Source organism: Callospermophilus lateralis, chromosome 12 (genome assembly GCF_048772815.1).
Source record: "Callospermophilus lateralis isolate mCalLat2 chromosome 12, mCalLat2.hap1, whole genome shotgun sequence".
Classification (NCBI taxonomy): domain Eukaryota; kingdom Metazoa; phylum Chordata; class Mammalia; order Rodentia; family Sciuridae; genus Callospermophilus; species Callospermophilus lateralis.
This window is the reverse complement of record NC_135316.1, coordinates 84669344-84696270: the sequence shown is the minus strand read 5'-3', so window position 1 is coordinate 84696270 and position 26927 is coordinate 84669344. Positions and strand designations below refer to the sequence as shown.

The 26927-nt window shown below is 39.9% G+C and overlaps 1 protein-coding gene across 14 annotated transcripts in view; it reads left to right on the top strand.

Annotated features, from left to right (window-relative positions):
* Fry (FRY microtubule binding protein) overlaps positions 1-26927 on the top strand; it is a 409821-nt gene that overhangs the window by 157962 nt on the left and 224932 nt on the right. For 2 of the 14 annotated variants that reach the window (XM_076872103.1, XM_076872101.1), the window contains exon 1: positions 11883-11952. The exons of the other annotated variants lie outside the window; for them this stretch is intronic. In XM_076872103.1, the coding sequence (XP_076728218.1) occupies positions 11883-11952 (70 nt within the window). Of the gene's footprint in view, positions 1-11882; positions 11953-26927 lie in introns of those variants that run through there. 14 annotated transcript variants of the gene reach the window in all.

The following is a 26927-nucleotide window of genomic DNA, read 5'->3' as shown; positions in this document are numbered from 1 at the left end:
TTTTTACCTTCTCACTAGCAGTGTATGAGGACGTCAACCTTTTTAAATGATAACTCACAATAAGAAATACATTTTATATTGAATTGCTGCCACCCAGCATTCACATGTGAGTATATATTTATATGATGAAAGCGTCATAAACAGTATTCACCTTTACTGTGTCTGATGTACTCTAATATATTCCATTTCATTAGAAAGATACCCTGGCTTCAGCTCACCAGATTACCTCCACAACTCAAAGCAAAATGAATTTTTTAAATGGGATTAGCTATTATACCAGAGTATTATTTTAATTGTATTTAATAATATAATGAAGGGCTGGGGTTGTACCTCAGTGGTAGAGGGCTTGCCTCGCATGCATGAGGCACTGAGTTCGAGCCTCAGCACCACGTCAAATTAAATAAGTAAATAAGGTAAAAATATTGTGTCCATCTACAACCAAAAATATTTAAAATAATAAGAATAATATAATGATGTTTCTTTCCCTTTGGATTATCAATGAATTTGAGGGGTTTTTTTGTCAACTGGAAGCTGTATGTGTGTGTATATACATATGTGCTCTTTGAAGGAGTTTATTGTGTGAGGTTGCCATTTTATGTATCATAGTCTCAAAGAGAAAATGGAGATCATATTCAAGTATGAGCAATACTGCATGTGCTTGATATGCTCTGAGGCTTGTAACTGGCCGGTATTCTATAATCTAGCGTCAATTTGGGGGACAAGTATTGCACCTATGGTTTCCATTTATTGAATGGTTCAAGTATTTAAATATCACTTGAATATCATATAGAAGGGTGAGATGCTGAAAAGCATGTGTGGACAATAGAAAAAGTGAGTGACAGAAGTGAAAAAGAAGTAGAATCAAGGAAACGTGGGGCTGGGGTTGTAGCTCAGTGGTAGAGCACTCGCCCAGCACGTGCAAGGCCCTGGGTTCAATCCTCAGCACCAATAAAAAAGTGCACTGTGTCCAACTACACCTAAAAAATAAATACTAACAAAACAAAACAAAACAAAAAAAGAAAGAAAACTTGAAGGAGAAGGGGCAAAGCTTCTCAAAGTTGCAACAGTTATTGGTGACCATCTTCAAGCATCCTGTGAACACCGAGCTCTCTGGAGGGAGTGGTGCTTTGGGAGCAGCAGGGCATAGTAGGTAAAGCCCAAGCTCTGGAGCAGCTCCATGGGTCAGACTGAAGGACTTAGATGGGAAACTGTTACATTTCACTTCTCACCAACCTCTAACACTTAATATTCTCTTCAATTACAAATATAGGCGACAAACTATACAGTATTATTAATAGCACCAATAAAAGAAACTATTATTTGCTACCAATAGAAGTCAGGTATTTTCATCACATTACAGGTGCTTTAGGTTTATGGAAATTTTATTTATGCTTTTAGATATTATTTTATTTAAAATTTATTATTAGACCTGATTCTGGATTATTTTATTTAAGGCGCTAATAAAGAATTTGTGTGTATACAATACCACAATTTTATGTTTTTAAAATAATTTTTTAATTATGGCTGGGTTTGTGGCTCCGTGGTACAATGCTTGCCTAGCATGTGTGAGGCACTGGGTTCAATCCTCAGCACCACATAAAAATAAATCAATAAAATAAAGGCCCATAAAGAAAAAAAATTATAATTACATTTTAAAACAATTCATTTTCTTTATAACCTGTAGATTTTATTTTATTCATGTAAATTTATTCTGAGAAGGAGCCATAAGCTTCACCAGACTGCCAAAAAAGGTTCATGACACAAAAATTGTCAAGAAATTTCTAGAGCTGCACCGTTCAATAAGAGAATCACCAGCCACTGGTAGCTTTAATGCCCTCGGAATGTATATAGCAGTCACCAGCCACTGATGTACATTCCAAGGACAGAATAGCTATTCGTGGCTAATTAATGCCATAAAAACTTAGAGGTGCTATAAAAATTGCATCAGATTTCAAATATTTAGTGCAAAAATATTAAATGTTCTACTCATGATTTTGATGTTTATTACATATTGAAATGGTAATATTTTCAGCACACTGGATTACTATTGGACCTCCATCAGTTTCAGTTTCCTCCACTGTAAGAATAAAGAGGAGGCCAATGGAGAGAGTATTGCTAGTTTATCTCCAGGTTCAGCCTTTCACTGATCTATTTCTCACATAGCCGCCCCTCTCTTACCTTTCACCCAAAATTCCCAAAGAAGGCCATGTACATGGCCCTCTCTCTGACTCTTTTGCTACTCCTTGTTTTAATGAACACAGTATAAATCAGACACATGGAGAGTAATACACAAAGGTAGGGATATAAGAAATCATAGACAAAATTAATTTCTAAAAATAATTTAAAAGGATAAGAGAAAGGAAAAATTCCCCTGGAGAGCAAAGAAGGTGGAAAATGAGGCTAGAGGTAGGGTGGAGTATTTCTCCAACTGCAGTTACCACCCATCCTGTATTTATTCAGAGAGGCTGGAGTAGCATTTGGATAAGACCCAGGCAAACCACCAGCACATTCCTGGAGTTGGTGAATGGCCACTTACAGAGCAGGACACCCTAGGCATGTCCCTAAACCAAAAACTGAAAGTCCAGCAAGCTGGTACAATGACCAGGGAGGTACCAGTGTGTTTCTTAGGAAGGAGGACTGAAGGGGGTTCACCCGCCATTTTATTTTCTCACTCATGCATTAATGAAGCCCTGAGCATCTCTGATGCCAGCACCCTGGGAATACAGAGCGCTTCCATCCACAGAATCTCTTTTGAGATCATGGAACAGTGTTAGGTAGAGGGCAGGTAGGATAGTATCACATACACCCTATGAATGAGGAAGGAATAGGTCAGACACATAGGTGGAAAACTGGTCAGTACCTGGTGGAGCAGGCCTGGCCTGACCAGAAGGTTGAATTTCTCTACGGCCAACACCACGGGTCAGAATCATGACCCTCCAACTCCATTTCTCAGAGTGGCCTCTCCCAGCGTGACGGTCTGCAAAGCTCATTACTCTCCACCTCACTTCTGAACAGTTGGAATTGCTCTCCCCACCAGCCTGCCGAGCTGCAGCTGTCCCTCATTCAGCTTCTGACAGCCTCGCCCTCCTACACAAAGCCCTGCCTGTCTGGTCAAAGTAGGGTGGTGATTTCCCACCCTTTCTAAAAACATGCCTTGCAGGACTTTCCCCATCCTGCAAAATACTCTCCCCTTCTCAGTTACATTTTCTAATGCTTCTGAACAAGGCCCGAGGGTGGAGAAGGTAATGTGTGTGCTTCTGTGTTACCCGGAGCCTTCTAAAAGGCAGGAACCAGGGGGATTGCACCAGGCAGCTCTGTGAACAGATGGCCATTTGGATGACTTTGAAGGTGAAGTCAGTGCTGCTCAGTGAGGTAGACAACTTCTTTTTAAAGTGTTAGCTCCAAATGAAGGCATGCTGTCCATGTCTTCAATGCCCTAGTTCTACTGTCCTTAATCCCAGTGTTAATAACCTGGCTTTGGGCTGTGGTCTTCCCTGGCCCCCCAGGACATGCCAAGTGGATAGTTGCTATCAGTTTTAAGCTCATCAAAGCACTTTGCTATTGCTTCATTAATTTCATAGTAGATGACTTGGTCATTTTCATATCGATTTATCCCTTTCTAATCCCCAATTATTTTTTGGTCCCCTGTCAGCTTCTCCTGCCAGTCAGCCAGTGGGTGCTCTTTCATGGATGTTCTTATTTTATCAAAACATTATTGAGAAGGTGAATCTGTTGCCAAAAGTTTAAATAATGCATGCCAAAAACTTCCATAAAATAATTTATTATCCAGCATTCTGCTTTAGCCAAGCCATGGTTCTTCCCTATAGTATGGGAAATCTTAGAACCTGCCCTAAGAAATCATTTTTTTTTAAATATTTTTTTTTAGTTGTTGATATACCTTTATTTTATTTATTTATATGTGGTGCTGAGAATCGAACAGTGCCTCATGCATGCCAGGCAAGTGTGCTACTGCTGAACCACAGCCCCAGGCCCCTAAGAAATAATTTGATAGTGAAAAGGAACTTTTTTCATTTTGTAGAGAAATAACTTGTCTAAAATAATACCAGGGTCAAAATAAGAAGAATAAGGAGTTTCCTAATTCCCAATCCTTCAACCTTTGTTGGTAGGTAAGTGTAAACATGCAGAAAAGGAAACATTTAAAAGAAAAGAAAAAGTTAAGTATATGTGAAATTTGTGTCATGGGAATATAAATAAAATTAATCAAAAATTTTAATTTCCCCCCAATTTTGTGTTTTTAAAATTTCAGATTTTAGTAAGTGGTGCCTTTGAGCAAAATTGATCTGTTCCCTGTGACTTACACTGTAAATGTTTATTTTTGAGCATGAAATTGGGAACACCAATGAAATAAAAAAATAGAAATAGTGGCTGTAGCTCTATAAGTTACTTGATTTTTATCACTAACTCGTAGTCACAGCTTTTATCACTTAACTCGTAGTCACCCAATAACTTCAATTCCACCATGACAACGCTCCTTTTTTGTGTTGTTGGATTTTCATTTATACAGAGAAGAACCAGCAGTTTCTTAGTTCTCTGTTACATAGTAAATGTTTGGGAAAGAGTGATGACAATTGATATAAATATAATTGGTTTTCATCCTGCTGAGCATTACCTATCTGTGTTTTTGGTAAATACTGATATGCAAAGCAATATGATTTTTTGCTTCTTCAGAAAAGACTTAACATTTATTCTAAGATGTTTTAACAGTTGGCTACTTACCATAGCTAGTTACGTTGAACTTATTTGCATCTGCATGTAAATAACTGCTTTCATGATAAGGGGTGATGGAAAAAAATACATGTTTTCTTCTTTGCATAGACGTCCATAAATACAACATTAAAGGGTTACTATGCCAGAAGTGTTCTGCAGAATTTGAGGTGAAATTTTTATAAGTATAAAGTACATATGGACTACAGCATCTCCTCGTTTGGGCTCTAGGTTAAGAATACGCAAATATACCAGCCCTACTTTGAGAAATTGATAGGACTAAATCAAGTAAATTTTGAAAAGATGCTAAACTAACAAGAACCTCTAGTCATATAGTTTACCCCAGGCCCCAAAGTTGTCTGTGCGTATGTTTAGGTTTTCTTTGCTTGACAAACCTTCAGCCTTGTTGGCAGATCCACCTCACCTTGGTAGCCAGCTATTCACAGGTGGCTATAAGTAGGGATCCCTCTGCAGAAGGCATGGTCCCTCTCTCTCTTTCCTAACAGGAGTGTGAGCTTCAGGGGACATCTTGTGCTGAATATTCTGGGTTCATTGGTCACTACAGATCTGATACATAACACTTGTCACCTGCCTTGACACTCATTTAATTGTTGAACTGTGGGATAAGCCCTAGTTCACAGACAAGGAGACTGAGGCCACAGTCGTTCAACAACTCTGCCAACACAGCTCCTGTGCCATAAAGAAGGGATCAACTCTAGGATACAGTGTCACTCCCCTTCTAACTCATCATCTTTGAATATCTGTTCTTGAGGTCACAATTCAGTTGTGTGGAATGCAGTTTAGGAAGATGCCCTCTCTTTATTTCCCAGGTTGGAAGCCTGGGATAGCTGACACACAGTTCCGTTTTATTCTGTGGATCTTCCAGTGCCAGTTAGAGAGGTTCCCAGCAGGTGAGCCTTTTGGTCCAGATTTGGCCTCTGAGATCCAGCCTGGCCCAAGACTTCAATATTAAGCACTCAGTTAATGTCAGTTCCTGCCCAGGGCGACAATGGGCGTCTGGAGGGACCTTCTGTACACAGAGCAGAGAGTGGTGTGGTTTCCTGGCTTTCTTTCCCCTTGCTCCCCGCTGTAATGTTCTACGTTCTGTGTCTTTATTGTTGTCTGCTTGTATCCTTCAAGGGCTTCCCCTTGCACTGGATAATCACTTGGCTCCTTTGTCTTGGTGCCTTATAAAATTCCTTAGAAGAGGAGCTGAGTAGCAAAGGAAAATTAAAAAAAAAAAAAAAAAAAAGGGTTCTGCTGCTATTTTGTTTTGTATGAAAAACATTTCGGGAAACATGATTTTCCTTGTTTATGTCTAAATCTAGGCTACAAGTTCTGAAATTCTGTTGCTTTCAAGAAAATTTAATGTATTTGTCAATCCATTGAAAAAAAATATTTGCAGTGGATAGCAATGGAGTAAATGTTTTCCAAACTTATGAAATCTATCTTTGTGAAGACTTGTGTCTGTGGGTTGGGTTTTTTAAGGAAACAATTATTACCTTTTATGCTTATGACGTGAACATCATGGGGCATCTTTTTTTTTTCCCTCTAATATTTCTTAGAATAGGATAGATCAGCCCAAATTTCTGCTCTCATACAGGTCAAAAGAAAAGCATGCTATTTATTATGACACTTTCTTCTTTAGGTGATTTCTACACCTCTTATGTATTCTACTATTTACAGTAAAATGAAATTCTTTCTCTATAACTGTCACTGTTGATCTCAGCTGCTGTCCATTTAACTCAATCTAGGAAGCACTTCATTTGCTTTGGAACAGTTCTTACAATGCAATGTACAGTCATGGTGATATAATATACTTAATACTTTTGGAATTTGAAACTGCTGATCATTTGAAACTGCTGATCAAGAACGGATAAAGCGATCTTTTTCATACATTAAGTGAGTTTCCTTTGTTTCTTCAGGTTGCTTGTGAAGCATTTCTCTTGTGCATAACACATTCTGTTCATGAACGTGCATGTCACTCTGTGACAGTAATTACACATGGGGACCCACGTGCACCCATCCACAGGGGAAGGGGGTGGACTCCAACCCTAACCCAATCAACTCCATCAGATGTTTGAAAATCATTATTAGGTAGTGTCTCTTGAGATTGGCAAGCATCCAAACTGTTAGCGTAGCTTTGTTTTTACATTTTATTTTTGAGCACCATGCATTTTAATCTCAAAAAATTGTCTAAATTGCTAGGAAAGTGTAAATGAAATATAAATTAAAATTAATTATTCTTCTGTTGCATGTTTTCCCCCCCACAGGCAGCAAATAACCTAGACAGGCATGACAAGCCTCTTCATTCATTCACTCAACGTGTGAGGACTGACTGTGAGCTGGGAGGAGTGTGGGGATATAAAACCCAAAGATACAGCTCTTCCAGAGGGAGAGAGAGATGGTTCTAATAGAAATCCAGGCAGGAGAAGGGCAAATGCCACCGATTGTGAGATGTAACCCAAAAAACTCTCTACCGCTCACTCCCCATGTGGCTACTCAGCCAGTTGGAACATAAGGGACCAGTTGGGCCATCCCTTCTTGAAACAGCATGCTCTCCTGATTCCTCCTGCACAACTCAGAGTTCCTACCAACCTACTATGCTGGTTGACTTTTCGTTGCTATGATAAAATACCCAACAAATTAAATTAAAGAAGGAAAGATTAATTTTGGCTTACAGTTTCAGAGTTTTCAGTCTATGGCCAGCCAGCACCATCTTTGGGCCTGAGGAAAGGAAGAACATCATGACTAGGAACATGGGGCAGAGAAGGATGTCGGCTAGGAAGAAGGGGCAAGGACAAAATATGCCCTTCAAAGGCACCCCACTAGTGACACCTGTGTCCTTCAACCAGAATCTTCCAGTAGTCCCTTAAACTGTGAACCTATCAATGGATTAATGCATTGATGAGATCAGAACCTCATAATCCATTCACTTCCCCAAATGCATTGGGGAACTAGCCTTCAACACATGAGTCTTTGGGCAACATTTCAGATCCAAACCATAACACCCCCATGGTGTCTTGATCACCAAATAGACACCCTTCCCTCTGGATTGAGTCCTGGGATGATGCAGCTCTGTGCCCGGGTAGACTGAGCCCATTACCAGCCCTTGACAACATGGAGAATAGATTTCAGACAAGATTTCCATCTGCAGCTGCCTCCCCTCAACTCCAGGTCAGGACACAACCTGTAAGATAAATATGAAAAATAATGACATTCTTTCCTAGTTTCCTTCAGGAACTACAGTAATTCCTTACCCAGGCAAAAGCTGGGCAGTAAGAAAATGAGTAATCTGGGAGAACTGGCAGGACTTCACATCAGGAAAGTGGTAAAGAAGTTGATTCTCATGTTGCTTATGATTTGAAAATAATAAATATTAATAATGATGATATGATGATGACAACGACGACGATGATGATGATGATGATATTAAAGTTAGGGGCTGGGGTTGTGGCTCAGCGGTAGAGTGCTTGCCTAGCACATGCGAGGCCTTGGGTTCAATCCTCAGCACCACATAAAAAATAAAATAAAATAAAGGTATTGTATCCATCTACAACTAAAAAATAAATATTAAAAATAAATAAATAAATAATAAAATTAGGATAACTGGTTCTAAAAATGGCTAGACCTAAATTTTAACAGGTATATGACTTTGATCTTATTTTTTTGCCCCTTTAAGCCTCAATTTTCTCATCTGTAAAATAGGCAAGCAAGAGAGCTTGCCTCATAGGTTTGAAGTAAGGATTAAATATAATTTTGAAGTGTGTATTTCAGTACAGTATTAAAGTTCAGTAAGTGTAGATGGTCTCATTAATCACTATCATGTATCTCAGGCTACTTTCTTTTTTCCAGTCTTCAATACCATTTCCTGGGACCTTTGGCTTTTCCTGTACTACTGTTATCTTTCTCTTAGTCCTGATGTCTACCCCTAATTTCTTGCTTAAAGATTCATTGTTTAGGGCTGGGGTTGTGGCTCAAGCCGTAGCATGCTTGCCTGGCATGCGTGTGGCCCGGGTTCGATCCTCAGCACTACATACAAACAAAGATGTTGTGTCCGCCAAAAAATAAGTAAATAAAAAAAATTTAAAAAAAAAAAAAAAGATTCATTGTTTAGTTTCCCAAGACTTTAAAGGAAGAATCCCCTCATTTTGTATAGGTATGAAATCTAAGGTACCTCGAGGTCATCTTAAATGACAACTGAAATCAAGAAGAAAGCCAGGGACAGGTTCGGATTTTATTATTGTATTTCAAAGTACCTTTGTCCGGTGCCTCCTCTATCTCTATTACTTTTTATAAGCCCCCCCTTCCCAGAGATAAAGAGAGAAAGAGAAAGAGGAGATAAAAGGGTAAATGTTTTATCCCAGCTTGCAGCAGGTGTCATTCTATTTGATTTGCAGGCCTTTCAGCAAAACAAAAGGCCCTTTTTGTTCTTGTACAATATATGTTCTCTTTAAAGGTATTCAAATTAGAAAAAGAAAAAATAGCATGCACTGGACAGACTAGAGTTTTAACAGATAGAAATGGGACTCTTAGTTGCTGATTCACTCTTCATAGGGAAAATTAGAGGTCATATAACACATTCATTTCTAAATAGCATTTAAATTTTTATGATAGTTTCCTTTGAAATATATATGAGTGGCATCCTCAGGAAGTTAGTACATTTATAGAACAATTGAAAACTTTTCTAAAAAGCCAGAGAATGAACATTCAGAGAATCTCTATATATTTGAGTACCAATATAGAAGAACATGTTTGCATATTACAGCTGATTTTAAATGTCTCCAACCTGCTGTCTCTAAATAGTTCCTATGGTTGTTCAAAAGTAATATGCCTTCTCAGTCACATAAACAGTAAAAATAAATAAACAGATAGATAATCTAAGTTAAAAACAATTCTGGAGTCATTCAGAGTTCATAATATTAATGAATAAAAATAATAAAATGTGGGGCTGGGGATGTGGCTCAAGCGGTAGCCCGCTCGCCTGGCATGCGTGCAGCCCAGGTTCGATCCTCAGCACCACATACAAACAAAGATGTTGTGCCTGCCAAAAACTTAAAAAATAAATATTAAAAAATTCTCTCTCTCTCTTTAAAAAAATAATAATAAAATGTGATTGTTTACTATGTACAGTATTCTATACTGAGTACTTTTCATACATAATGTCATTTACTCTTCCAAACTACCATAGGAAGTAGGTACAATTGTCCCCATTTTATAATAGAGCAAAGTAAGGGTTAGGGAGGTTAAGACTTTGCCTTAGGTCTCATGGCTAGTAAAGGCTGGTGCCAGCTAGGAGCTGGTGCCCTGCTTTGAGAACCTGTTCATCATTCATTCCAAAGTATCCTGTGATGTCCCTGTTATTCATTGCCATCTAAGGTGGGAGAGGCCCCAGATCAGTGAACACAGGTATTACATTTGCTATCAGATATAATAGTTATTTTGAAGTAAAACCTTTGGGTCCTATTTTACGTAGAATCTATACATTAAAGTATAGATAATAAGAGAAAATTAGCTCTTCAATTTTAGTTTGCATATGAGTAAAAAAAAGAAGTCAGTCTGATGAGAGATTTCATGAGAATAAAAGGCTGTGAGTGGAGTTAAGAATCAGAGTGGTTGAGTGCTTGCCTTTGTCTAAGTGCAAAGTTTGTAAAGCTCATATCGATAAGGTAGGACATTTCAGGACACAGTTTTAAAAATGCCATTTAGTGTTGAATTTTTTAAAGTCTTTGTCTTAAATCTTTCCCTTCCATTTCCCAAATGCACTGTTAATCTAGGAAGTCCAATTTGTTTGTTGATGGGAGGGGGTTGCCCGACATTTGTTGTGTTAAATAATGATCACGTAATTTATTAATTCTTTTTGAAAACATTAATCACAAATGTACAGGGGAGGGAGAAGTATCCCATGGCTTATGAGATGGTTGGCCAAATCTCACCAGCTCAAATATAGCCTGTCATTATTAAAATACAATACTGGTATTTAATCTCCTAGTCAAGCTAAATGATAATGTGAAACAAAGCTAACCCATATCAGGACATCTGATATCAAGAATTCATGAAGTAAAATGCCATCGAACAGCAAGGAATCTAATGCTTTTGTTTCTTATCTTTTGAATACAAATAAAATGAGCTTTATTGGGCTCCATAGTTCTTAGAAATGAAAGGTTAGAGATAAACAGATCTTTGGTGGGATCTGCATGCAGCATTCTCTAAACAAGCAGAGTAAGCAGCTTGTAATGCCTTGTCCCTTTGGGGTGCACACGTGGAGCTCGGGTGCCTCTCAAAAATACTGCATTTCTGGGGGGTGGAGAGAAACACAAAATGCAGATTACACTGTGCCCATGAAAGAAAGGGAAGAAAAGCCCAGGCTGAAGGGTTGTTATCAAGCCCCTGTGCTGCTAGGAGGCTGCCCGGATGGGGTTTTTTTCAAACGTTGCAGCAACCAGAGGCAAGGGTGCAGCTTGGATTGCCGCAGCGGGCTGCAGTGGTGTATGTTTCAGGGACTGACACAAGGGGAAGCAGCAGCCAGCGCATACCCAGGCTGCTGCCTGGAAGCCTTTCTGCCCAAAGAAGAGCCACAGCAGCTGGGAAATTCCTCCTCCTCCAGCCGAGGCGGAGGCTGAACGGTGGCTCAGGTTGAGGCAGGGACAGGGGCGGGCGCTCCCAGCCCATCCCTCAGCCCCGGGGCTGCTGTGTGGGCAGGGAGGCCTCCTGCCTCGTGTCGGGGAGGCCGGCCAAGAAACTCTCCCTCCCCAGAGAAAGCGGATCCCAGTTCAGGTGGGGACTTCCTGGGTACCGTACCTGGCTGGAGCCGAGCCTGCGGGCGGGCGGCCGGCAGCAGGCATTTCTGGTTACGGCAGCCCAGAAATGAAAGCAGCAGCGGCCACCGCCTCTGAGGGCTGCAGGGAGATCGCACCCAGCAAATAAGAAGCAAGTCCTGGCCCCGGAGGAGGAGGAGCGGCTGAGCATCTCTCTCCCGCTCCTCCGCGTCCTTTAAATGAGGACTCCCTACCCAAGCCGGAGGTGGATCTGCAGAGCCTCCCTCTCGGCGCCTGACCCCTCGCTTACATCACTAACCTGTGACAGGCACATCTCCACCCCGGTACCTGCTCCTCCAGCGGCTCCCAGTCCTGGGCGCCTCTTTGTATGCTGCAGACATGGCCAGCCAGCAGGATTCGGGCTTCTTTGAGATCAGTATCAAATATTTACTGAAATCCTGGAGTAATAGTGAGTAATAGAAAATAACCTTTTTTTGTTTGTTTGTTTGCTGGATGTTGCGTAAGGTTCGAGAAATAATCAGGTCTCAACTGGACACATATGTTTGTGAGCCAAGGAAGTTTTTTTTTTTTTTCTTTTGCTTCCATCTGCTATGAAAATCAAAATGTCAGAGACTGAACTAGCTTTGCTCCAGTGCAAAGGCTGCAGTGGAATGACAGTAGATTTTGTTTGCTTAAATTTTCAAGTGAGATGGCCCTTCAGACTCTGGTGAGCTCAGGACCAGGTTTTCCGGGCTGCCTCCTTTGACTGGGTGTTTATTTGATTTGTTCAGGCTTCACCTAAATATTTTTTGTGAAGTGCAGTTTAATCAGAGGGGTGTGGCAGGGTTTTGGAGTACTTTGTAATTGTTTTATTAGGGTATTGTCTGAAGACACAAAAGTACTTAATAGTCCAAAACCTAAGATTCACCTTTTTTTCATACATAAAGGCATCTGAAGATTTCTTTGATACCTCCCCTATCCATATGGATGATATTTAGAATGCCATTTAATATCTGCATTATTTTTAAAAAATCCTGATGCTTGCTGTAGTTCAAATAATGTGCTTTTCTGAAATGTAAACAAGTGAAATTTTGACCCTAATCGTTCATTAGGTTATCAGAGTATTATGGCTTTTGAAGTTCCATTTCTGACCTACATAAAGATTTTAGCAATATGCTATTTCAAAAAGACAGCCTCTAAGCCACCCTGAATCTGAGATCAAATTAAAATGAGGCCTTCAGGTGATCAGTGATGCCTTATATTTTTATGAACACTTTAAAAACAAAGTCTTCTCTATTTCACCCACAGCGTTTGTGCTTGCTTTGGATAAAAGACCAGCAGGTATTATAGATCCTTAATTGTTTTAAAAATTTTCCACTAAAAAAACTTGATATTATTTTATGGACATACTAATGAACCTACCTATGCTCAAAGAGGTGGTGACTAATTATCTCCTCCACAAATGACCTGTGGCCAAGATTGTTCTTATGTAAACAAAACCTGGGCCAGAGAACCTGGGCTGTAATTGTTTTGAGAGAAGAGCCAAAGTACCTTCTGCCTGGAGGTATTCAGGGATATGCATCTCTAAGTGATATCCATAGAAACCATTTTTTTCCAGGTCATTTTGCACCACTGTATGCACTGTGGGGCTTGTCTGAGGTTGCTTTTCTCCAAAGTGGGGAAGCCATTTGGGAGCGATACTGTTGCCCAAACAGCATTCCTTTATTCCTTATGGCCATAAATCATTTAACTTGGATTCATTATTTGTATACTTCACACTTCACACAAGGATGAACCTTTCTTTGTCTCTCTACCCTTTGATTAATGAAAAGAATTAGACATATAGGGTAGCCTACAGAGCAGTTTTCTTACTAGCAGAAGAAAACTCCCTTGTGAGTTTGATACCTGTGTAGTTTTTAGTCACCATTTGATTATTCGAAAGCCAGGCTCTTTTCTTCCATCAATTTTTTTTGTCACTGTTTTATTAGATAGAAAATGATGTTGTGCTGAAACTGAGCTCAGTGGGATTTCTTTTAAAATCTCTCCCCTTGTGTATTTGCAAATGACTCTTTTCCATCCTTCCTAAAGCTACTCTCCCTCTCCCTCCATACACATATCAGGAAATAGAACAAAGTGTTCGTTTCCACTTTGAGAATATCTATGACAAAATTTTTGAATTCTTCCAATTCATTCAGCAAAGATTTACTCAACACCTATTCTGTGCCAGGCTGTAGGGCTATAAAAGGTGAATGAGACACGGTCCCCGCCTTCTATCTTAATTTCTTTATTTCACAGTAGTGAAGTTGGTGAGTCTCTAGTGTTCCTTTGGGGGCAGAATGTTTTTCAGTTTATTTGAGAGGAAGAGGAAATATACTTTGAGCTTGTTACAACACTTACCTGCTTACAACCGGCATAGTTCTCATTGCTAAGTTTTACATATTTTCAGTAGCAAAGGGAGAAAGGAATTTGTCTATGTAGAAGACAAAGTAGAAAACAGAAGCCTTAGGGCTCAACCTACTCAGTGTAACCTTGGCTGAGAGGATGCACCACAGGGCAGGCAGCTAATTGCCCCTGCACGCGCATGCCCAGCATCACAGGCTTGGGAGCAAGGATAGTGCCCACATACCTGACTAGAGAATCAGCCCCTAATTATATGGTGGTGCTTGTTTATGAAAGTGCCACTATTAAAAAGCAATAAAACAAACTATAACTATGGCTGACTGCTTTGCTAGGCGGTAGTCAGAGGAAAGATGATTTCATAAGCATTTCCAAGTTAAGCTTTCCATTAAAAAAAAAAAAACAGCACTTTGTGGGGGAAAATATAATTTTCTATATTATTGTCTCTTCAAAGAATGAATAAGTTAATTAAACAAGTCATCCACTCACTGACTGGCAAGATGTATTGGCTTTTTATTCAGTGTTCATTTTGACATTCTCCTCTCTCGGCATGCCCATTCTGTCATGCCACCCTTTGGTTTGAGGAGTTGGGGACTTGAATGGGCTCACTGCCTGGTAATGCAATGTGGGACCTTTCCTGCGGAGCCTTTCCTGACCTCCCCCACCTTGGACACCTGTCCTGTTGCTTCTTCCTCACTCATAACCACACCTTCTCCAGCTGCTCAGTGATGCCCACAGCTGCTGCCCCTTGGTGCCCATGGGCCACAGCCATCCTATGCCCTTCTCAGCTGAACCAGGAGTACTCCGTGGTCCCTAATGGTTGAAGGATGCTCTCCAGCTCTGTCCTGTGAGTGTCAGTGGCCACCAACCAGGACCCTCTTTGGGCTCCTTATCCATCCTCTCTTATCCTGTTTTCCGGCTCCGGCTTCACCTGCTCATCCTTCTCTGCATGTCACTGATTTTTCTCCCAAATACATGACTATATGTATGACAGCCCCCTAATCTGGCACACCCTCACCTAGATCACACTAGTGGCAGGGCCAAACAAGCTTGGCTCCAGTCTCTAGCTCTTGCATTTGTGTGGCTTGGATAGTTAATTAAGCACTCTAATTCCACTTCATCATCAGTAAGATGGAAGCAAAAATAATGGGAACCTCATAGGAGTAAATGAGGTATTAAGATGTAAAGCTCTTAGGATAATGTCTAGTACATTGTGAATGCTCTATAAGTATACAAATAATGTGAATGTGTTCTAATGCTCCCCTCCCTTGTAAACCTACTTAAAATCCTACTTAGACCATGTCTTTCATTAGTCTTGGCATACTCTGTGGATTATTTTATGAGTAGTCAACACTTGCTACACCCCTGGAGAGGGCAACTATATCGATAGATGCCAAATGTAGTTGCTTACTCTGGGCTATCTTTTTCCAGGTATACTTTTTAACTTTATCCCTTTTTCCACTTTAGTTATTATCAGAGTATTCATACCTTTCTCCAAGTGCTTGTCTTCCAGTAGCCTGAGAGTTGGCCTGGGAATTATCTCGGTGGCTGAGACTCACCATGGCCTTTTCAGGTTTGCCCTAGAAAAAAAGTTCAGAGTAGGAAGTTCCAAGCTATTTCACAGGAAAGGAGAACTTACCTTGTATTACTGCATGGAGCTGGTGTGTGGGCTCCCACACCAGTCTGACAGCTCTGAATGGCTTCCTTGTGGTTCTGTCCACCCCATGATGCCCAGAACACTGGGTCCAGTGAATGAACGTGCATTCAGAATCCCTTCAACACCTTGCTCTTTCCAGGGCAGTGCACACCCTTCCTATAACATTTGGCAAAGCTTGCTAAACCATTGAAGAAAACTTTTGCATGCCCATGAACCCTTTCAGATATTTAGAATTCTATTCACAAGTTGCCTACTGTGGGGGAACTGAATAATATCTCTGCTCAGGAAAGGGTTAGTGAGCATCGCAAAATGTACATTACAGTGTTGATCTACAAAAAGTCATGTATCTACTGAGAGATTCTCCCAGGCGTTTTGTGGTGAGTTAAATTGTGTGTGGTAGTGAATTAAATTACATTGAAAAGGTCAGTGTCCATCCAACATGGAAACGTAGGCTCATATGGGGTTAGCTCTGAGGCCAAAGAAAAATCACAGGGGAGTGCAGATGGAAAACTTCTTCTGTTGGCTGCAGAGCAGTACTTATTGGGAACTATTCATGTGACAAGTGAACCTCAAGGGCACTATGAAAAACACTTAAGAAAAAATTCAAAACTGTAGCTCATTTTAACCTTTGTGTTTGTGTGTGTCGGGGTGTGGATACTGAGGATGGAGCCCAGGGCCTCACACATGCTTGACACAGGCTCTACCACTGAGCTGCATCCCCAGCTAACTTTCATTCATTCTGTAAAGGACCCAGCATTGTGCAGGCACTCATTTGGGAGTTACTGCAGTGTCCTTGTAGCTCAGTAGGTGTTTGATGGTCACATACTCTTTAAGGCTCCTGGAATCACTTTGGCTAAAGTAGTTTATAGCCCTTGTGAGAAACAAATACCCAGATCAGCATCCTTGCCAAGTAGAAAGAAGGGGTTTGTCCCTGGCTTTACAGTCCAGACAAATCAGGAGAATTTTTTTTTTAATTTAATGCACAAACTGTCCTAGAATAACAGTAACTGTCATTCTGTGTCAAGTAGGTGCGCTTGGTGACTTATATATAGGGCAACCCCATAATTATTCATCCAAACTGGGACACTTAAGAGTGAAAGTTAAAAATTATGATGGAACACTGGATGTCAATTGGGAGTGCCCTGGGCAAAGGGGGCCACTCTGTTTATTACCTCTGTTCTTTCTAGTAACCTAGTGAGGTTAGGTTTTATACACATTTTACAAATGAGAAAAAAAAAATGAGACTTAAGAAAGCAATTTGTTCAAAGCCAGGATGCTAGGAAGTGCCATAAACCCTCCCCCCAAGCCAACTGATAATTGCATTGTTTTTGTAATACCCAAAGGACCAAAGGATCCAGAACATTGTTGGGAACTTGATGCTTTATAAGTATTTTCATTTTTATTGGCTGATGCTTCTGCCAGTTCTCAGCCTCCCTGACCCACCCTCTCTTTCTGTGTGCCTCTGAAGGAAACCCTGTCATTTTGGCTCTTTCTGTCTGGAGAACAACATCCCATTAGCATGAGTTTATTGGAAAGCCTAAGTATCCACCAGTCTTCTCATAATCATTACAAATACCACATAGGCAGTTCTGCCACCTGTGGTCTTTTGGTTAGGCACACTCACAAAGTAGATTATAGTAAAATGGTACATTCTTTCTATTAGGAGTGCTGTGTGTTGATTTTCCCAGTTTAAAGGTGTACATTGACTCCAGGGCTAGGGATGTAGCTAAGTGTCAGAGCACTTGCAAAGCGTGCTCATGGCCCTGGGTTTAATCCCTAGCACTGCAAAAATAAATAAATAAAAGCTCCAGTAAATAAAATGCATGTATAATTTTTGCTTCTTTTAGAATGGTGGTTGCTGAGATTTCTCTGCTGGGTCATAGTTCTATTTAGGAAACAGTGACAATTTTCCTAATTATCATTAGCAGCTAGATCAGGGAGAATCTTTCCAGAGATAATGGAAATCTACCTGTAATTCAGGTATCTCCTTTTGCCTGAGAGCTGCAGCCTGTTCCTCCATAAAACCATCTACAAAACTAGCTGCACAAAATGAATGAACCTCGTCTTCTTTGCACTTTTACATGCTGCTTGGTGAATTTGTCAACAAGAATTGAACAAGTCAGAAAGGTAAATGCAGTAGGCAAGGAGGAGAGATGGCCTGACTAGTTTACAATCTGGGAACTACCCAGAATATTTGAGAAAGTTGGCCGATATTTAGATGTTTCAACTGATACAGCATGCAAATATTCCCTTTATTTAGGACATCTGTTTCAAAACATTTTAACAGTCATGACTCATTTGCTTACTTCTGGGTACAGTTCAAGGAATTGAATAGGTCACATATGTCCTGATTGCCATCTTTGTAACTTCTCCATTTTTGAGCTTTATGTGATATTCTGAATGAGCTGTGCTCAGATGTGAACTTGGGCCAATGAGAAATGACATTTTACCATGATTGATAGCCCCATCAATAAACTTTTGTGCAAATCTTGTGCTGGTGCTAAACCTTAAATTCATGTCACCAAGTGATTTGCTCAGAACCTTCAAGCACACCACCTCATTTGATGAGTGGGATACTTTGATTAAGAATAAACCAGCTGCGGGCTGGGGTTGTGGCTCAGTGGTAGAGGCACCGCCTAGCATATGTGAGACACTGGGTTCTATTCTCAGCACCAGATATAAATAAATAAATAAAATAAAGATCTAGCAATAACTAAAGAGAAAAAAAAAAAAAAAAACAAGAATAAACCAGCTGCCTCTTCAGTGTGCCTGGTAAAGGACAGTCAGACTGAATTCTTCTAAGTTCAGTCTTTGTGGTTTGAGATTGGCATCATGTAGGTACATTTTGTTTTCAGATCATATTTAAATGAACAAATAATTTTCTTAGTCTATACTCTTTACCTTTGAATGGGACTTCTTAAAAATGCAATGTAGTTTGGTTTTTATCCCATGAGATATGCAGAAGTGAGTCCATCCAACAACTATATACACTAAAATTTTCTGGATTTATGTGCACCCAACATTTCTCCTAGCCTTCTTTACTGAACAATTAAATGTTATAATCTTCCACAATGTGGTGCTTCCTGGGAACCACCCACCGTAAGCACACTACCCAAGTGTGGAGGTTTTAGCAAGCAACCACTTTCTGGAAATATGAATGGCATTTGTGGAACAAGGTAGTACACAGCTTAATCATGTTTTTTTTTTCCTTACCACTTGATAGATCCCACTATGTTAATTTGAGTGTTGCTATATTGTAGAAGTGTCATCTAAATAACAAGAGAATGCTCTTTCTTTGGACTGAAATGTTGTCTCTCCCAAGGATTAGAGGAGTAATAGGGAATAGCCTTTTCCATAAGAACATCTTTACTTACTTTTCAATGCTGGATTCCACTAGAAAACTTACCACCTGAGCATTAGTTTTTCTTGGGTACTGCAAGCATGTACCGCAACAAAACTTGGGTACATGCTTGCTATGAGTCAGAGAAGCAAGGTGAATGCTCTTCCAATACCTGTGTATTGATCACCAACTGCATACTAGAAGCTTTGTTCTGGAAACTAACAACATCAAGGCCCTCAAAGCATCCCTCTTTCCTTGTTGAATTTAAAATGCAAGTATGTTAATGCAGAAGTTCCCAAGACTTCTAAAATCCTGTGGAGAATTATCCATTGGTGTTCCAGAGATGGTGTAGGCCCTATAGAATTTTATTTGGGAGAATGTGTGTTAGATTCTATTAACTTCAACTTTGTGGATTTGTATTTTCACTACATCAGAGAGCAATTGGAAGTCTGATGTTTGCAGGCAAAGTTCTGTAAGAACACTTTGAATATTTCTCCCTGGCATAATGGTTAAAGAAGAAGATATGTAAGGCATTGACATTAGACCCAATTGGAGCACTTGACTGCATTTCAATAGATGAGATAGCAGGCATTTCAGATAGACTTCTGTATGAAAGCAACATGAAGAGAAGTTGACAGGATTTTCAGATCTTTACATGTGGCTGAGAACTTGCCTAGCATGTGCAAGGTCCTAGGTTCAACTCCCAGTGTCACCAACAGAGTAAATACATAAAATTTTGAAGAGGAGACAAATTTAAAGCCAATTACCCTAACATTGTGAGTGGTTCTCTCACTCTTCAGCACACTGGGGATTAAAGAGAAGGGGTGCGTATGGTAGGGAACAGAATGTATCACATATTTTCATAAGTTAAATTTAATGATCAGATATATCACCTATGATCCTACCGGTACTTTCTCTTTCACAGAATATACAAGCACAAGCATTTAAATGTTAGTCACCCAGAACTCCAGATGCTAAGCAGTGAAAGTTTATATTCTGCCAGCATATCAGACTCTGTAATGAGTCTGATTTGGTTTAATTCCTTTCTACTGTTTAGTCATTTGATGAGCCACAGATGGAAATGCAAGCCAGAGCCATAACATTTCGGCTAATACTTTTTATGCTGCTGTAAGAATTTGTTGTCGTGTGAATTTAAGGGAGTTAAAATCTTTTTTCGAGAAGGCATTCAAATCTACATTAAGTGCTTTTATCTACCCTGATTTGATATACAACTCTGACTGCTTCTGCCGTTCTTAATCAATTGCAAAGTACAAAGTAATTTAGCAGTTGAAGACAGCTTTGAAATTCCAGGATTTCTCAGCTGGTGCCCCAAATATAACATTTAAGATATACACAATTAAATTTCCATTAATTTTTTTTTCTTAAGCTTGAGAAACACTAGGCTGAGTTCTTTGAGTTTAGCCTTAAACAGGTAAATATGTATTTTGGCAGCCACGGGAAGGATAGGGTATTAGATTAACTAGGGCAATACTTTAGTAAAATTCCATTTGAATGTTATATTAGTACAGAAGGGATTTGATCCATCAATAAAATGGTTTGTTGTGTAAGAGTGAAATCAATAAAATGCTTCAACTGTGCAAACAGAAGATTGGGTTTTTCTTCCCTGTTTTCTGTCTTTTTTTTTTTTTTTTTTTTTTGTATGTGTGTGTGACCTCAGTCGCCTCCTCTCACTTCCTCATGAGAAAGAAACAGACCTGACCCTTTTTTTCTTGCTGGTGGATGGTGGTTTTGAATAACTTCACTGAAAAAAAAATGAGGTTTATGTAGACCTACACCATTAAAGCCAGGTGAAAGGAGGTTTAGCTGTATGTTATTGAACTTGACTGATAAAGGCCGTGTCTCAGACCTGCTTTCCAAGCCCAGTCAGCTCCTCAAACTACCTTGCTTTTCAGTAAGCTGAATAAGAAAAAGTTGTCACCCGGCACAGCCTATCACGTTCTTTTTTATTGGTGTTCCGAGTAAAATGCCTATGTCTAACTCAGTGCATCGAAACAGGGTTGTCTCCAAACTGAAGTGGCAGCATTCTTGGTCTGGAGTCACACATTTTTTTTTTTTTTCCTATGAAGTTGAGGTGTGACCTGTATACAAATGACTGGCATTCTGGAGGTTTTAAAATATATGATCATAGAGCTGAAGGATACTTACTCTCCTAGGTTTTGGTAGAGATCATGTTTCGGTGAAACCACATTGAAATTAAAAAGGACGTAAGGATGTTAGTCTGTTCTAGCGTTCACTTCATGCCTACAGCCAGGTAGAAAGCTCTAAGGCAGCATTAAAGAACTTTAAAACTAAAAAAATAGTTGTTCTAGGTGAATAGATTGCCTGGGACTTAGCAAATTGTAAGCAGTTAGTTTAATATTCACAAGTAAGAACACCAATTAAAAGACAAATTGCAATGTGCTTTTTTATAAAATCTACCTTTCAACTTGTAGGTTCTGAAAATCACGTTGTTAGTGACTCTTACCCCGAAAAGAGACCTGGCAATGGGAGCACAATGTGGTCTTAGCTACAGTATCTTCTCACTATTTTAGCAACCTCCAAATTAACCTCCTACTTCTAAATGAGAATTTCAGCTTCTTTAGTGGTATGTGAGGGCCACACACAGAGCAAGTAGCATCCACCTTCCTCATAGCTGGGTTGCATCCCTTCCAAGGTGAGAATGAAGACAATCTGTCTCCTTCTATTTCCTTTGAAAGCTTAAAAAAAATAGAAAAATTAGAGATACTTTTGTGTCTTGTCTGCTGATTTTTTTCATCCATTTCTTAACACACCTGGGGTGCTTCTCTTTGTGGGAAGACTAATCCTAGTTTATGCCAATTGAAAAAAGATGTCAGTGTTGAAGGTGTTTGAAAACCTGACTCCATCTTCATGGTGAACTAATAAATCCAAGGGCTTGAATTTGAGGAAAGATCAAAATTATGGAAGAGACTGAAGATTCTAGGATATTTTAAACATCCAGGAATCTATTTTATCTTAGCTTCTTTTTCTTTCTCTTATTAATCCATTTTGTCTAGCCATTTCCATCCTTATACCATTTTCTTTTTTATTATTATTAATTGCTTTTATTTTTTTAAAACATGACAGCAGAATGCATCACAATTCTTATTACACATACAAAACACAATTTTTCATATCTCTGTATATAAAGCATATTCATACCAATTTGTGTCTTCATACATGTACTTTGGATAATGATGGCCATTAAATTCCACCATCCTTGCTAATTCCCTGCCCCCTCCCCTCCACTCCCACCCCTCTGCCCTATCTAGAGTTCATCTATTCCTCCCATGCTCCCTCTCCCTTACCCACTATGAGTCAGTCACCTTATATCAGAGAAAACATTCGCCATTTGTTTTTTTGGAATTGGTTAACTTCTCTTAGCATTATCTTCTCCAACTACATCCTCTTAACTGCAAATAACATGATTTTATTCTCCTTTGTTGCTGAGTAATATTCCATTGTGGATATATGCCACATTTTTTTAATTCATTCATCTACTGAAGGGCCTTTAGGTTGGTTCCATAGTTTAGCTATTGTGAATTGTGCTGCTGTAAGCATTGATGTGACTGTGTCCCCGTAGTATGCTGTTTTTAATTCTTTGGGTATAGACCGAGGAGAGGGCTAGCTGGGTCAAATGGTGGTTCCATTCCGAGTTTTCCAAGGAATCTCCACACTGCTTTTCATATTGGCTGCATGAATTTGCAGTCCTACTAGCAATGTATGACTGTGCCTTTCCCCCCACATCCTCACCAACACTTATTGTTGTTTGTCTTCATAATAGCTGCCATTCTGTCAGTAATTTTGATTTGCATTTCTCTAATTGCTAGAGATGTTGAACATTTTCTCATATATTTGTTGATTGATGTATATCATCTTCTGAGAAGTGTCTGTTCAGGTCCTTGGCCCATTTATTGATTGGGTTATTTTTGTTCGTTTGTTTTTTGGTGTTTAGCTTTTTGAGTTCTTTATATGCCCTAGAGATTAGTGCTTTATCTGATGTGTGAGGGGTATAAATTTGCTCCCAGGTGTAGACTCTCTATTTACCTCACAAATTGTTTCTTTTGCTGAGAAGAAACTTTTTAGTTTTAGTCCATCCCATTTATTGATTCTTGGTTTTAATTTTTGCACTATAGGAGTCTTATTAAGGAAGTTGGGGCCTAATCCCACATGATGAAGATTGGGGCCTACTTTTTTTCTTCTATTAGATGGAGAGTCTCTGGTTTAATTCCTAGGTCCTTGATCTACTTTGAGTTGAGTTTTCATTTTCTTAGAGGGACAAAGGAGTTGAAATTCAAACCATATCTTCTGCAGTTAGTCAACTGTTTACCAAAGAAGGGAAGGAGGGAGAGAAGGGAAATAGTTGATGGAAGTAGGGTTCTAGCCAGGTGTGGTGGTGCATGCCTGTAATCCCAGGGACTCCAAAATCTGAAACAGAAGGATCACAAGTTCAAGTCCAGCCTCAGCAATTTAGTGAGTCCCTAAACAACTTAGTAGGACCCTGTCTCAAAAAAATAAAATTAAATTAAAAAGGCTAGGGATGTAACTCAGTGGGTAAGCACCCCTGTATTAAATCCCCAGTACCAAAAAATAATTGGGCTAAAGATCAGAGACTTCAACTTCAAAATGCTTCTTGTTGCTAATCACAATACAGTAACATGCTGCTCACGGGTTTATTATTATGGTAAATACATAGAACATATTTTGCCACCTAGTAATTTGAACTGTGTGTCGTTGTAGGATGCTTTTGCTATAGATAATAGAACAACCTCATAAAGGCTGAGAGGATAAAGTTTTGATTAGCTTGCTCAACCCACAGGCCAAAGAGGGAGGTTCTAGAAATGTTAAGAAGAAAGGCTTGAATTTTAAGGAAGATCAAAACTATGAATGAGATTCAAAGGTTTCAGACCATCCGATCTGAGATTTGTCACTGTGTGTTCACAAAGTGACCACCTCAGTTCAAAGAGCCTTGCTTCAGTGGTGAGTCAGGACGAAGGAGAAGTCCCCAGCAGACTTCCTCTTGGTCTCTCATTGGAATTGGGTCCCAGGCCTGCCCCGAGGCTCATCACTGGCAAGGCTGACTGGAATTGCCAACTTGGATGAGTTATGGTTCTTACCGTGGCGCTACGCTGGGTCCATCTTCTCTGAGACCAAGGACCTCCGCCTGTTTCCTTTTGATAAAGCAGATTCCTTTACCTGGAAGAGGAGTAGGCAAGCAGTAGTGCCACCAGTCAAACTGCAGAGTACAGATGTTCTCCTTTCCACTTGCATCTGCTGTGTTGAACACCGCCCAAAGGGCAGGGCAGTAATCTGCACAGGTGAGTCATTTCCTGTAGTCTTCGCCATGACACAATCTTACACCTGGGAAAAGATGAAGGACTCCCTTCTAAATGATGGAGCTAGGACTTGAACTTAGATTCTGTGAGAAACACTGACCTGCACTGCCTCTCCTCATTATTTGCAAGGTAGAGACATTGGCTAACAATAGATGAGACTCATGGACATGTACTCCCCACTAAGTTATGACGCTGGTAATTGTGAGAGAGCAGTGGCAAAGCATTTTGTGAGTAGCCAAGACAAAAAAAAAAAAAAAAAACTGTATCTCTTTGTCTGCAGTTTCAGAGAGGGAATCATTTCCTGATGTTTTCATTCTTTTGCTCACTCAAAAAGAAATTAAGTTTTTTAATTGCTTTTTTTGTGTGTGGGGGGGGCGGGGGGCGGGGGGCGGAGGGAGAGTACCAGGGCTTGAACTCAGGGGCACTCAACATTGAACCACATCCCCAGCCCTATTTTGTATTTTATTTAGAGACAAGGTCTCACTGAGTTGCTTAGCGCCTCGGCGTTGCTGAGGCTGGTTTTGAACTCTTGATCCTGCTGCCTCAGCCTCCCAAGTCGGACAAAATGTTTTTGTTTTCAAATATTTCCATATCATGGAAATATCAGTATTTTCCAATGAAGTTCATATATTTTTTTAAATATTTATTTTTTAGTTGTAGTTGAACACAATATCTTTGTTTTATTTATTTATTTTTATGTAGTGCTGAGGAGTGAACCCAGGGCCTTGCACACACTAGAAGAGTGCTCTACTGCTGAGCCACAACCCCAGCCCCATGAAGTTCATATTTTAACTTTTTGCTCAGATGTAGCTATCAACTAAAAAAAAAAAAAAAAAAAAATTATCATTCACTGACTTTACCTTCCCATGACCTCGCTAAGCTAGGTCTTGCAATGGTTTAACATGAAGAAATCACTAGTATATATGATGAACTACTATGTTTTGGCCGCAGTGCCAAACCCTACCTCATGTAAACTTCATCAAATCCTATCGAGGCAAGTACCATTTGACAGACAAAAAACCCAAAAATCTAATAATTGGATAACAGATTTTCCTTCAGTTGCCATGGCACATGCCTGTAGCCCCAGTGGCTTAAGAGGCTGAGGCAGGAAGATCACAAGTTTAAAGCCAGTCTCAGCAACTTAGCAAGGCCCTAAGCAATGTAGTGAGATCCTGCCTAAAAATAAAAAGGCCTGGGTATGTGGCTCGATGGTTAAGTGTCCCTGGGTTAAATTTCTGGTAGATAGATAGATAGATAGATAGATAGATAGATAGATAGAATATATTCTCCTGTTTTATATTATCTACTTCTAACTCCAGAACTTCTGTTCTTGTTAGTAGCTCAGCAAGGGCCATTCCCACCCACTTCTCTGCTCATTTCCTTCTAGAACACCTGCAAGAGCCAGGTACCTACAATTCAGTTACTGGGGAAACAAGAGATTTTTTTTAAAACTGAAAATAGAAGAAATGCATCTTTTGCCACCCTGACTGACTTGCTGCTTCCAGCATTTTGGACACAGTTTTTGTTGACAGCAGAAAAATAAAACAAAATACTAATATTCTCAGACGATTTTAATCTCAATCTGAACATATACCAAATTCCTGGCTTTAAGAAGAATGTCAAGTGAAAGAGATCTACTTAAGTCAATAATTACAATAAAAATATGAGCTGTCTTCCATGCCAAGAAGTATCAGTTGTGTATATGTGAGTGATGATTATTTGTACATTAATATCACTCACTGGCTTCTCAGACCAAATTGTCCCCTGTTAACTTCCCTGCCTTGTTGATTTGCATCTCCCAAACGGGATCTTTTCTCGCCAGCACGGTGAAGCTGTGACTCTTTCCTCTTCCCTCCAGGGCCCTTAGTGGACTCAGCTTCCTCACACATACCGGATTTCACTCCAGTGAGAAACTGGAGATCCTTTCACCCTTCCATTGTTGGTCATCCAAATCACCCCTAAAACTTGTCATGCTTTCCTCCTCGAATGGCATCTCCCATCTGGATCTGTGTCACCATCACCTCTGCCAAGGCCCACATCCTGGTCTTCATCACCCACCACCTGGAGCACTCAAAACTCCTCACCAGCTTCTGCTACCATCGCCTTTCCAAGATGGCCCAGTCCTTCCCACAGCTCTGCCTGTTGACCTTCACCCTTCTTGTGGTTGCCTGACAGCTCTGAGAGTAGGGCTTTCGTAGGCGGGCGGGCGGGGATTGCAAATCAAATACTTCTAATGTTGATGGTTTTGCAAATGCACTAAATAATTAAAATATCACTTGTAACTGGAAGTCATCATCTGAATTAACCCTCTTGAGGATAGATATCCAAACCATTTGTTTTGGGTAAATTTAAGCCTTCTGTCAGGTGCAGAAAAGGACTTAATCCCTGACCCATAGTCTACAATCTGAAACCAATGGCTTCCTCAAGAGTACTCATCATGATCATTGGCCAGAGATGGTATAGAAGTATTCTTGTAGCACTAGGGTAAAGTGGAATAACACCTACTGTTGTATATTTTTATGCTGGGGAGATTTGAAGAAACTGGATTTGACATGGCATGATACAGAAATTGAGGACAAACTTGCTATAAATTAAGTGAGAAACCAAAGGCTAAGTCTAGTATCTGGCTAGTGTATTAAATGAGCTCAGGCAGAGGCTATAACTACTCATGAAGTGCACACCCGCCAGAGATGGAA